Below are 12,889 nucleotides of genomic sequence, written 5' to 3' on the forward strand. Positions count from 1 at the left end.
TGTGTGTGTGTGTGTGTGTGTGTGTGTGTGTGTGTGTGTGTGTGTGTGTGTGTGTGTTGGTGCACATCTTGATGGGGTTAGACAGGAGGGCCCCGGTGCTCTCAGCGGATCCGCCGTTTTTGGGTCCAGAAACTAAAGTCTTCTCATTTGTCTTCGTGCCTAACGGGGTTTTAAGTGACACTCCTTTTACTGGGGGAAAAATATGAAGAACACTGTGCATTTGGACTTTGGCTTTCACCGCTTGAAAGAGGCGGGGGGAAGATTTCCCAACAGACGCAGACGAGGAAAGGGGTCGAGGTTTAAGGGTGTGTGGTTGTTCTTTAGGAGTTTTGTGGTTGTGTATGTTTGTGGCGTTCTCTTAGAATTTGAGTTTAAAGCCATGCTGGTCTGCACAACTGGAATGGAAACCGAAAACATTGAGTTGTTATTGACTGTACATCAGTGTTCTAGCTGTGGATTGCAAATAAACATTCTCCATTTGGTTCTTGTGAGACAGGAAATTGCAATTTTTCCCTCAACAGGAGAGGAAACGGCATGTTTCCTAGAAGGTATTGAGTGATTATACCTGCAGCTCCTACACGCTCCCTCCCATCACGTGTGTGTGTGTGTGTGTGTGTGTGTGTGTGTGTGTGTGTGTGTGTGTGTGTGTGTGTGTGTGTGTGTGTGTGTGTGTGTGTGTGTGTGTGTGTGTGTGTGTGTGTGTGTGTGTGTGTGTGTGTGTGTGTGTCATCAATAAGCCACTTGGCACAGTCCCCTCTCCCTGTTGCCATAGTAAAAAAAAAAAAAAAAAGGTGGACATGACGCAACAGGAAGTGTTGGCAGGCCGACCGGGAGGAGCGCGCTGACAGCTCTACCATGGAAACGGAATAGGAGCAGGATGGTGTGTGTGTTGTTATTTGCTTTGTTTAATTTAAGATAAGACTTTATTAATCCCTGGGGTGAAATTCAGGAACTTCAGCAAATTCAGGTTTCTTTCAGAGGTTTCTTTCAGAGGTTTGTTGGTACCTAATGCCGATTAAACCAGTTTCACTTTTAACCGCACTTGAAAATGTCATGGTTTCCAAATTGTACAGATTGTAGAAGTTGCACTATTTGGCTGTGGTATTCTGCTTTGTGGTCAATACTTCCCTGTGAAAACTCTTGCAACGTGTGTGTGTGAGTGCGCATGTGCGTCTGCGTGCGCGCGGGTGTCTTGTTGGTGGCCCGGTGTCTTGTTGGTGGCTCCGTGTCTTGTTAGTGGCTCCGTGTCTTGTTGGTGGCCCGGTGTCTTGTTGGTGGCCCGGTGTCTTGTTGGTGGCCCGGTGTCTTGTTGGTGGCCCGGTGTCTTGTTGGTGGCTCCGTGTCTTGTTGGTGGCTCCGTGTCTTGTTGGTGGCCCGGTGTCTTGTTGGTGGCTCCGTGGCTTGTTGGTGGCTCCGTGGCTTGTTAGTGGCCCGGTGGCTTGTTAGTGGCTCCGTGTCTTGTTGGTGGCTCCGTGTCTTGTTGGTGGCTCCGTGGCTTGTTAGTGGCTCCGTGTCTTGTTGGTGGCTCCGTGGCTTGTTAGTGGCTCCGTGTCTTGTTAGTGGCTCCGTGTCTTGTTGGTGGCTCCGTGTCTTGTTGGTGGCTCCGTGGCTTGTTAGTGGCCCGGTGTCTTGTTAGTGGCTCCGTGTCTTGTTGGTGGCTCCGTGTCTTGTTGGTGGCTCCGTGGCTTGTTGGTGGCTCCGTGGCTTGTTAGTGGCCCGGTGGCTTGTTGGTGGCTCCGTGTCTTGTTGGTGGCTCCGTGTCTTGTTGGTGGCTCCGTGTCTTGTTGGTGGCTCCGTGTCTTGTTGGTGGCCCCGTGGCTTGTTGGTGGCCCCGTGGCTTGTTGGTGGCTCGGTGGCTTGTTGGTGGCGCCGTGGCTTGTTGGTGGCTCCGTGGCTTGTTGGCGAAGCGGTGGCTTGCTGGCAGCCCAGTTGGCTGAGGCACATTAGGGTCGTGTGGTGGGGTTCAGAGCCCACATGCTTCAGCGCCTAAAAGAACACCGTTGGTCCGTCCCTGCCTCTCCTGGTCAAGCTGACACAACTAACCTAGCTACGCTTATCTATGTTTTAGCGTGGAGCCCAAAACTATAACCACTCATCCTGGATCAGTTTAGAGCGGGGTGCTCCTCTGTCCGTCTGCTGGCAGTGAAGTCAATCCACATTTTACCCTTTGTCTCATCCCATGAAGCATTTGCTCCAAACTATTACTGTTTTCACCATAGTTTTATTACCCAATAAATGCCTAATTGTGAAATTGTCATATTCCCTGAGACTACAGTATAAGCACCGCCCCCAGACTCTCTCACTGTGACACATTCATAGCAGAAGGACATTATGACATCCAGCCCCCTAGAAAGTGAATGGTGAGGCACCGCGTTGTGCTGTGTGACGGTGATGCAGGTACCAAGGTGCAGATCCGAGACAGGTCGGGTGAGGAACTGTTTACCGTTCGGCTCAGACGTTCGCTCCTCCACCCTCTGTGTGGAATTCTTCTGCTGGATATTTTCTGCGAGTCGGCTCTTGCCAAAGTAAAAAAAATAATAATAAAAAGATTCAGAGCAACTGCAAGCCGTCAAACAAACGGGAGGTTGAGGATCTGGATTGAATTGGGAGGAACACCGAACATTTCCCAACGTCACAAAACAGCAGCATGGCGCAACACTGCACCAAACAGGCGTTTTGTCAAAAATGAATTTTAACTACATTTGTTAATCTGTTATTAGAACACTGATCGCTGCCCGGAAGGTGGTCTAGCATTTCTCTCTGGGTTCGGTACATGAAGGCCTGTCGGCGACTGCTTGCGGGAGGTCCTTCTTGATGTCTCTGCGTTTCCACTCTGACCCTTGACCTTGTGATTTGTCTTTCCCTCCACAGGGCAGAGAAGACAGAAGTGTTGAGCGACGACCTGCTGCAGGTGACTATGCCGTTCCTCTTTGTGTTCTCGCCGAGGCGCATCATATGCGGCGCGTCTCTGCAGGTCGACTGAAAACACTTGGGTGGAGGCCGGGAGTCCCACCTCTGGTTGTCTCTGATGCTGTTTGTGTTGTAATTGTCTACGGCTCCCGTCCTCAGGAGACAAACAATTTACTGCGAAAGTAGTAGATGGAGGACACACCGCCGAGAGTAAAGTCCTAAAGCGTGTTGGACAAAGAAGCCCCGTGCGACGAGTGAAGGAATAAGACACAAAGTGCTAAAACCGCAGGGCTCGTCGATGTTGGACTAGATACAGCTCCATTCAAGCGGGATCCCAGCTTGACATTGATTTTGGTCATGTTATGAGAGACGAGTGCTTTCTTAAGTGGTTAAAATTCAAATATTAAAACTTCTAAACCGACTACACCCTAGCTGAGTCAGGCTCAAAGTAGCGAGGTGCTGACGTCTTGTGAATTAATGAATGATTAAAGTTGAACTATGAGTCATTTTTGCTGGGGACCCTCTGTAACCTCTTGAAGGACCCCTTGGGGTCCCTGGACCCCACTGGCAAAGGCTTCATCACTAGTCGTGTTTTTTGCTAAACAACTGTGTATGGAACGAAATCGTAACGGACACTTTCTTTGTCACCCCCGTGCCCCATGCGCAGAAATATAATCCTAAAAGTCGTGTGCCCCGTTCCTCCGTGCCCCGCCCCCACGCTGTTTTTACTTGTTTGATTTGGAAGAACTGGGCACGGAGATCAGGAGGCACGGAGAGCCGTGTTCCATTCACACACTAAAATATATTCAGGATTCCCCTTATTTATAATTCCCCATTGAAATGTTATCCCTGTGCATTTTTTCAGCTTCTGTTTTAACCTGTTGTTGTAAAGCACACAAAAAAAAACCAAAACACTATTTGACTTGAACAATCTCAGTCGGCTGATGATTGGACTCGTCACTTTCAGGAGGCAGCCCGGGTCATCAGTGTCGTCTCGGTGACGATGGATCTTTGTAGTAATCGGCAACGACTACTTCCATGATGGGTCTTTCGCTGCCATCTTGTAGTCTGCAGGGCCCAGGCGCTCTCCAGATTGTTTGGATGGTCATCGATTTGTTAAGAGACCCGCCCCACCCTCGCGTTATCAGCGCTCGCTAGCAACTCCCCGAGCCGAAGGGTTCCCCAAACGGCACCGTGCCGCAGCGTTGTGCGCGGCGCAGGCGGCGGACGGGCCGAAACCCAGCCAAGTAGTGGTCTGACGACCGCTGTGCCAGGCTCCGGTGAAGACCTCGTTCCTCCTCGCCGGGGGGTGTGTCGTGTTGATACCCGACCCTCCCTCCACGGACCTGGAGTAGAAACCGCCGGCAGGAAACAACGTCTTGGTTGGTTAAGCCTCTCCGCCCGGTGGTGCCCCGCCAGCCCGTGCATCTGGCGGCGTGGGAACGCGCCACAATGCGTTTCCCCCGGGGGCCGATCTGGCGGCCTGCGAGGGTTCTGAACGCGCACTGTAGGCAGACGGGCCCCTGGAAACGGGGCGCTCGTGTGTGTGTGTTTAAGAGTCGGTGTGTGTTGGTGCCAGTATACACTATGTGTATGACTTGATGTGTGTGTGTGTGTGGGGGGGGGGGGGTTTCTGGTTTCAGCTGTTTATTGTATGAGATCATACTGTAGGGGAGAGGGAGGGGGGAGGGGGAGGGAAGGAGAGAGCGAGCTGCTCTTATCAATGGAAAGTAACTGGAGGAACATTCCTGCACCAGTGGGTTCTGGGCTTCAAGTCACACGTTTTATTACACGGCAAACACTTTGAACTTTGACCCCGTGGCGTTCACACACACACACACACACACACACACACACACACAGCAGAAATAATTTGTCCATGTATCTTTCCACACTGAAGTATATTTTTTGTATACAAAGTCTGTGAAACGTAATTTTCTCGCTCTTTTAGTGCTTTGTGACTCTTTTTAAGTGCTTCTATTTGTGAACTTGTTATTTACTTCACGTACTAATTTAAAGTACATCTTTCGTTTTTTGCCGTCTTAGAATCAATGTGCTTTAACTAAATGCACTTGAAATGAAAAGTATATTGTAATGTTCCCCAAACGTAAGCTGTACTTTAGTGAACTTGTTTTTTAGGTTTCAAAAGGAACATTCAACAGAGTACAACTTTAAAGTGCAACTTTAACTTCAATTTCACACAACTGTAGAATATTCATTGTGAATACATCAAAGGTATAAAATATACTTAGTGTACTTTCAAATAATTCAAGATTCAAGAGGTTTATTTGTCACATACATATACATACTTTCATACATATATGCAGTGAAATGTCTTTAGAACGCACCCAGAGATTATGCACAATAGTTACTTAACCAAACATAATAATTAACCTAATTCCTACCTAGCAACTAACTGAAACTAACTGATTCCTAAAACATAATGCAGTTAGTGAATAGAATAATACAAATAAAATACAAATAAAATAAGACCCAAAAAGGTAGTACATAGTGGGGGTACAAAATAGCAGTAAAAGGAATAGTTATGTATATGGGATAGGCTATATGTGCAGTAAAGTGCATGTGTATAAAGTGAGTATGTAGATATACAGTACAGTATACAACAATACAGCACAGCAATAAGTAACACCGAACAGAACAGCAATACAGTACAGCATGCAGTAACCTAGAACAGTAATACAGTATGTAGTACAGTACCCTACATTCAGTACAGTAAGGCCTGAGTGTCTCAGTGCTATTTGTTAGGACGCCTGGTGAGTTCAGCGTTGACAGTCCTTATGGCTTGAGGGGAAAAACTGTCTCTCTGTTCTCGCTGGTTGACTGCGGAGGCGCTTGCCCGACCGCAGCAGCTGGAACAGTCCGTTGTTGGGGTGGTGAGGATCCTTCATGATCCTGCAACTCTGCTACTACACGTCCTGGTGTACAAGTCCGGCAGGGAGGGGAGAGGTTTTCCAATGGTACGTTGGGCTTAACGCACCACCCTCTGCAGGGCCCGCCTGTCCTGGGCAGTACAGTTCCCAAACCAGGCAGTGATGTTGCCTGTCAGGATGCTCTCCACTGCTCCAGAGTAGAAGGACTTGAGGATCCTCACCGAGACCCGGAATTTCCTCAGCTGCCTGAGGTGGTAGAGACGCTGCCTCGTCTTTCTCACCAGAGTGTCTGTGTGTGTATAGTCCACGTTGAGTCCTCCGTGATGTGGACTCCCAGATACTTAAAGCTGCTCACCCTATCAACATACCCGGTACACCTGGATGTACCTGGTACACCTGGATGTACCTGGTACACCTGGATGTACTGGATGTACCTGGTTATAAACAGAATGTTATTGAATTGATCTGTTTGGACGTTGAGACTGGAATGTAGCGTCCGTGTCAATCCTCTTTATACGACTTTTACCTTTGTCCCAAAATCTCTTTCTCAGCGCATAACGCACGGACACACCCTCACAAGGAATGCACAACATCATCTCTCTCTCTCTCTCTCTCTCTCTCTCTCCTGCATGTTTCACTCCCTCTCTCGCTCTCTTGCTCTCTCCATGTTTCTCTTCCTCTCCTCCATGTTTCACTCCCTCTCTTTCTGTTTCCCTCCCTCTCTTGCCCCTCCCTCCATGTTTCTCTTTCTCTCTCTCGCTCTCCATGTTTCCCTCCCTCTCTTGCCCTCCCTCCATGTTTCTCTTGCTCCCTCTCCTCCATGTTTCACTCTCTCTCTTTTTCTCTCTCTCTTTCTCTCTTTGACCGGTTCCCTCCTTATTCCTACACTAACCGACATTGAGCCCGTAGGTAGATTCATTCTTTAAGTTTCCATGAAGCACGTGGATCCCCACGGTGGAGGCTTCCTCCTTATCAACCTGATGATGTATTTTGGGAATGTTTCCTGTGAAGTGTGTGTTTGAACACAGTCAAAGTGTTTTTAATGATGTCACCTCGACGGGACCCCTTTATAAATCAATGTCAACTTTCATCACCATTTCTTGAGCAAAATAGGGAAAACAGCTCAGATGTTTTGTCAACGTGTAGAAGGTTATAACGTAGAAAAAAACACAGTGTATGGCAAGGAACCCTGAGTCAAAGACATCCCATAATGAGGCGGGCAATGAAGTCTGACCTTGACGGAGGTCGTAAAACCGCTTCAGCGTTGTGGAGACGGTGTTTCATGCAGTGTTTACGTGTTTTAAAGATCCTCAGTGTAACGTTTCTCCCTGTTCAAGGACTGTTCAAGGACCCAGGGGGCCACGTTCACACTGTGGAAGCAGCACGTGTTATTAGGACAAACCCTGCCCCCACCTGTGCAGGGTACAGTGGGTGGGGCGGCCACATATCCATAAAATATTTATACAATATCCATATAATATCCTTACAATATCTATAATATCCATATAATATCTATATAATGTCCGTATAATATCTATATAATATGATATGAGACTAGATATCATCTGGGATTTTGGCTTTGGTAATGTTGTTATATAGTTAAGATAAAACCTTTTTAATCCCTGTGGGAAATTCAAGTGTTGCTGCAACAAAAAACATCAAGAAAGAAGGAAGTAGAATGGAGATAAAAATGTAATAAATACAGTATATAGTAAGTGAAGAATATACAATTTAGTATTGATTATGATTTAGGTGGTTATTTTTATGACCAAGTTTTATAATAAAGAAAAAAAACAATAGCAGTAATAATACTAATGGTAATAATAATAATTCATAGCAGTAAAAATAAAAATAGTAATATACAATTTATAACTTTATTCCTTCTTGCCGGAGTCTACAGCGTTTATCAAACTAAATAATAAAAAACTAAATAATTATTTTAAATATTAGGTTTATTGAATCATTGTGATTCTTTTCAACCGTATGTTCTACGTCACACTGGAGGCTGACGTGGTTGTGCCGCAGGGAGAAGTAATGTCGGCTTCGTTGTCTAAACTTTGTTTGTTTATGAGAACGGTGGATTATTTTATAGATTTTAGAAGAACGTCGACAACTGGGGATTATGGTTTTTTGCGTGTGAGTCGATGACAGTCGCCCGATTACGAAATAAGCGGCCCCGCCCTATTTATATCCCACCTTTAATACATGATATGCAGCTCAAAGTGCTTTACATTCAAAGAAAGCCATCACATAGTGAGAATAAAAGCAAAACAATCCAGTAAAAAGCATTTACAAAGTAGAATAACTATTAAATGGTATAATAATAATAATAATAATAATAATCCTTAACCTTACTTGAAGTAGATCATAGTATGATATAACAACATGATGATGGTGATATTATAGTGTAAATAGTATAATGCAGAGTTATTAATGATAATGTCCAGAGGAAGAATCATCCAGATGTTCTCATATTTCCTTTGTGTAAATATCTGATGACGACACCGAAACTCAACCCCCTCCCAAAAAAAAAGACTGACATCGCAGTATTTTGTCAAGCGAACTTTGTGACGCTTGGACGCGCTGCCTGCTCACAGGCTGTGAATGTTGTGGTTGTTTGAACGAGCTCGGTGGAATCCCGGGCCCGGCGCGGTGATTCACGGCAGAAACACGGATTCTGCGCCGTCGCCCCAGGGCAAGGCATTCGTGTGGCTCCTCGGTTGCCGCGGCAACCGCAAACCCCTTCTGCGCAGTCGGCCGGTCGTCAGAGCTCCCTCACTTGCTGGGCGCCCCGCACTTTCAGGGGTCAGAGGTCGTCGAGGCTTGTTCTCCCTGTTTTCATTGGCTGCCGGCTTGTCTGGAAAAAAAATCCAAAACATGGCAGTTACAGGCGTGTGTGCGTGCGCGCGCGCGCCGGCTGTGCGCCGCGCACCGCGGCGTGTTTTTCTTTCGCGCTCCCTCTTTCTGTCGCTCCCTAAATCACGGCGCTGGAGCAGCAGATGTTTCTTCCATCTCCTTCCTCCCGCTGCGTCGTGCTGATGTTGCTGCCTCCATGGTGCTGTGTGAGAAACACTTTGTTGAACGTATTTCAAACCCTTCCAGGTCACCGCCTGGGTTCATTCTGGGATGGCTGAGCGTACGTGTTTTCCATGTGCCTGCAGTCTTCTTTTTTTTTTTCCCACTTATTTTTTAATTAAATTTGGTTCTTTTCTCTTAAATCTTTATTGGCTTTTTTTGCTGCTGGCAGGCATTTTTAAATCCCTCTGGGTTTAAATAAAGTTTTATCATAATTACCTGATTATTTCTTATAATATCTTAAGATATTATAATAGAAAATACACAATATAGTAAGGATATGTTGATATATACAATATACAGTGCTTTACATGTTTTTCGGTATATGCAACGGTATATTTTCCCCTCAAAAATATTATTTAGTGATAAATATATAAGAAATAAATACAATTTTATCAAAATTTAAAACAATATAAATATGTTTTGTCATGTTTTTCATTCTACGTCGCAACATGTTTGTTTGGGAACAGAGATCACACGACGACGCTGCTGCTGCTGCTGCTCCCAAAACTCTGCAAACATCATTAACATCGTCCTGTAATCAGTCTGTCTGTCTGTCTCTGTCTCTCTCTCTCACTTTATCCCTCTCTCTGTCTCTCTCTCGCTCTCTCTCTCTCTCTCGCTTTATCACTCTCTGTGTGTGTATGTTTGTGTCTGTCTCTCTCTCGCTCCCTCTGTCTCTCTTGCTCTGTGTCTCTCTCTGTCTCTCTCTCTGTCTCACTCTGTCTCCCATTTAGTTGCCAAAGTCACTCTTTCCACTCCGTCCTGGGGAGAGAAATTTCCGATTGGCCGCTGTGTTTCAGGTCTCTCTCTCCTTCTCTTCCTCTCTATTGTTATCTCCCTCCGTCTCTCCCTTCCCTTGCTCCCTCTCTCCCCCCTCTTTCCCTGTCTCTCATCCCTTCCTCCCCCCCCTCCCGAGTGAGCGAGAGGGAGAGAAGTCTCCCTCTCGCTCACTCGCTCACTCCCTCACCCCGTCTCTCCCTCTCACTCTATCTCACTCTGTCTCCCCCCTCTCACCCCTCTCTCCCTTGGCGCTGCGTGTCGGAGGTCTGGAACCAATCATCCCTCCATCAGATAGGCCCCTGCCTTAACGAGCGAGGGCTGATTTGGCTGCTGAGTGAATCCACTGGAGGGAGGGAGAGGAGGGGAGGGGGGTGGCGGGTGAGGGAGATGGGTGGAGAGAGGGAGATATCAAGCCCGACGTTCAAACCCAAGGAGGACGCTGTTTATCTGAGTCTTAAACCCAAATATAGATTATTTTTAAAGTGTCCTTGAACGAGGAACGTCCCATCAAAGGTGTCAAACCGCCAGCTCGGGGGCCACATCCGGCCCGCGTGTCAACTTAATGCAGCCCGCTGCGGGTTTATAATGTATAGAATGTTCTGATCGTTTTTATTTCATCTTAACAGATAAAAATACTATGTACAATATAATACATAGAATGTTTTTTTCTGATATTTCTATTTTTACCAGACGTATTATTAAGCATTTCACTAATGCACGGTTATAAAAAAAAAAAGAAGAAAAAAAAAAAAAAAAGCAGAACAATTCAATTTTTGATTGAATTGTTCTGCTTTTTTGATTTAATTTGATTTAAATCAACAGCTAATTCTATGTATTTTTATCCATAAACAAGTACAATAAAAAGGACACAAAGAGTTTTGAAGTTTTCATCTGAGGTGGCTGAAAGGTGTGAACGGGGACAAAGTTCCAACTATTTCAACTTTGGACGTGGGAGGCGAACCCTCCGGCAGCGCTTTGGCTTCCGGTGGCGGAGGGAAAAGGGTTTGAGGCGGGAACTGGATTCCGTGTGTTCATATCAGGAAAAGGAGAAATGAAACCACAGCAAACATCAGACGGAGGGGGAACGGGGCTTGGCCAGGGCCAAGAGGGCGTCGGCTTGTACGGGGCGACGCCTCTTCGTGTGTGTGTGTGTGTGTGTGTGTGTGTGTGTGTGTGTGTGTGTGTGTGTGTGTGTGTGTGTGTGTGTGTGTGTGTGTGTGTGTGTGTGTGTGTGTGTGTGTGTGTGTGTGTGTGATTCTTTGACTCGCAGCCGCTGCGTTTTCACTTCCTGTTCTTGAGTCGCTGTGATCTCAGTCTTTAAAAGCTCCAGAGCTAAGTTTGGGTTCCTGCTAACTAGCTTTCCTTTCCAAACGGCTTCTCTTCCAGTTTGTCGTCTTCTCCCTTGAGCTGGTGGCTGTTTTTTCTTCCTCTTCGTGAACGTTCATCCATATTGACAGTTTACTGACCACAACCCGCTACGCTGCTTTAGATAACCGCGGCTGCCTTTCACGTCTTGCACATGTGGCGGACCACGCCACCACCGGCAGAAAGGACATATAGAAGAGAAGCACATGCATAAGGCAAAGACCTTGAATGTGTAGTATGTAAAGTATGTCATGTAAAGTATAAAATATGGGATTTTTTCGTCCAAGATAATCTCATGGATTACCACTTTAAACGCAGTGTGCGCGTCGCACATTTAGTGAACCGCAATGTGCAGAAAACAAAGAAGAAATCCCTTTATTTGCATTTCTCCCCGAAACTTCATTTGCAAACTTTTAGACCCCTGAAATAGGGATGTGCAAATAGAAATCCGCTTTCCAACCTGGCGCGCAAGTCGTGCTTCTATCTGCTTCCCCTGGCCCCCCGGGGGCCCGCCTCCCGACCAGGAAGTTGGGACAGTTCAACCAATCAGACGCCTCTAGTGGCCGGTTGACGACGACCCTGCAGCGACACTCTGTACCGTCATCACCGCTGTGCCTCCTAATTTCTACTGTGTATACCATTACTTATATAATTAATATTTGTACACTTTTTCAAAATTAGTTATTTATATTTGATTTTCTAATCATATTGTTTTTTTGCGATGTTTCATCTATTTTATTTGACTACATACACACGCTCCCGCAGTTCTGTTCTGTTTTTTTTTTGTTTTTGTTTTTTTTGTCTTTTTTTGTTTTTATTTTTTTGTCTGACTTGCGAACACCGTGCTGCCATCAACCACATAAGCACCACATCCCCATAAACACCCACCCCTACTCAACACCCGGCCCCCTTCCCCTCCATCCTGGATCCCCTGCCGGATTTTTGTTCCGTTTCTGTGTCAATGTGTTGTGTGTCGTGTCCCTGAGAAACGTCATCTAGTTCCCGTAACGCTCCGTACGTGGATGGATGACAAGTAAACAAACTGGAGCTGGTTGTGATTTGGGAGGTGTGGGGGCCTACGGTTACCCAGAACCCCCCGCACCACCCCCTCCCTGGGAGACGTTCACGTGGATCTGCGCAGAAGCACAATCCAGGCTTCACACGCAGATAAATCATGATGTTCCACAATCACATGTTTCCATTCAATTCCATTTTAGGCCAAAGTTCAAAATGCTGCGATGAAAACAATGTGAACGAGATGAGTTTCAGTCAGTTGGGTCGAGCAGGAACAAATAACATTTTTGTATTTCAATATACAATGTGTACTAGATGGCTCCTCTGCAATAGGTAGGAATGTATTCAATCTATTTTTAAAATTTATTTTGAAGATACCACTCGGATTATGTATTCTAGCCATTCTAACATGCCTCTAGGCCCCGAGGTCTGTGAGCCAATGGGGTTTGAGCCTTACTTCCGGGTTCTGTTGTACTTACTCCGCAAACTTTCACTGATTTCTCCTGATCAGTCCAACAAAATCTGTTTCTGAACAAATTTGCGGCGAGAAATGAGAAATCCAGTCGCTGAATCTTCGCTCGTATTAGATCTGCAAGACCTCGTTTAAAGGTTGGGGGGGTGACTTTTGCATAAAAGGTCCACTTTAAGAATAGAAATTTGCGTAAAACGAAGACAAAAAACGATTGAATTGTTATGTTTGTAGTTGCATTAAGAATACATTGTTGTGTGTATGTGTGTCTTTGCGTGTGTGTGCGCAGATCGAGCGGCGGATGGAGCTGGTGCGCTCCGTGTCGCACAATGCGCACAAGAAGCTGGTGTCGTGCCTGCAGGGGCAGCTGGGCACGGACTCG

General features: G+C 46.2%; 1 protein-coding gene across 1 annotated transcript in view; it reads left to right on the plus strand.

Moving 5' to 3' along the window:
* The window catches only part of arhgap17b (Rho GTPase activating protein 17b), a 30,033-nt gene that overhangs the window by 4,051 nt on the left and 13,093 nt on the right, over nucleotides 1–12,889 (plus strand). The window contains exons 2-3 of the mRNA XM_088845572.1: nucleotides 2,872–2,911; nucleotides 12,797–12,889. The exon at nucleotides 12,797–12,889 is cut by the window's right edge and continues 12 nt beyond it. Of these exons, the coding sequence (XP_088701698.1) occupies nucleotides 2,872–2,911; nucleotides 12,797–12,889 (133 nt within the window). The remainder of the gene's footprint in view (nucleotides 1–2,871; nucleotides 2,912–12,796) is intronic.

This window comes from Zeus faber, assembly GCF_960531495.2.
Source record: "Zeus faber genome assembly, chromosome: 11".
Lineage (NCBI taxonomy): Eukaryota > Metazoa > Chordata > Actinopteri > Zeiformes > Zeidae > Zeus > Zeus faber.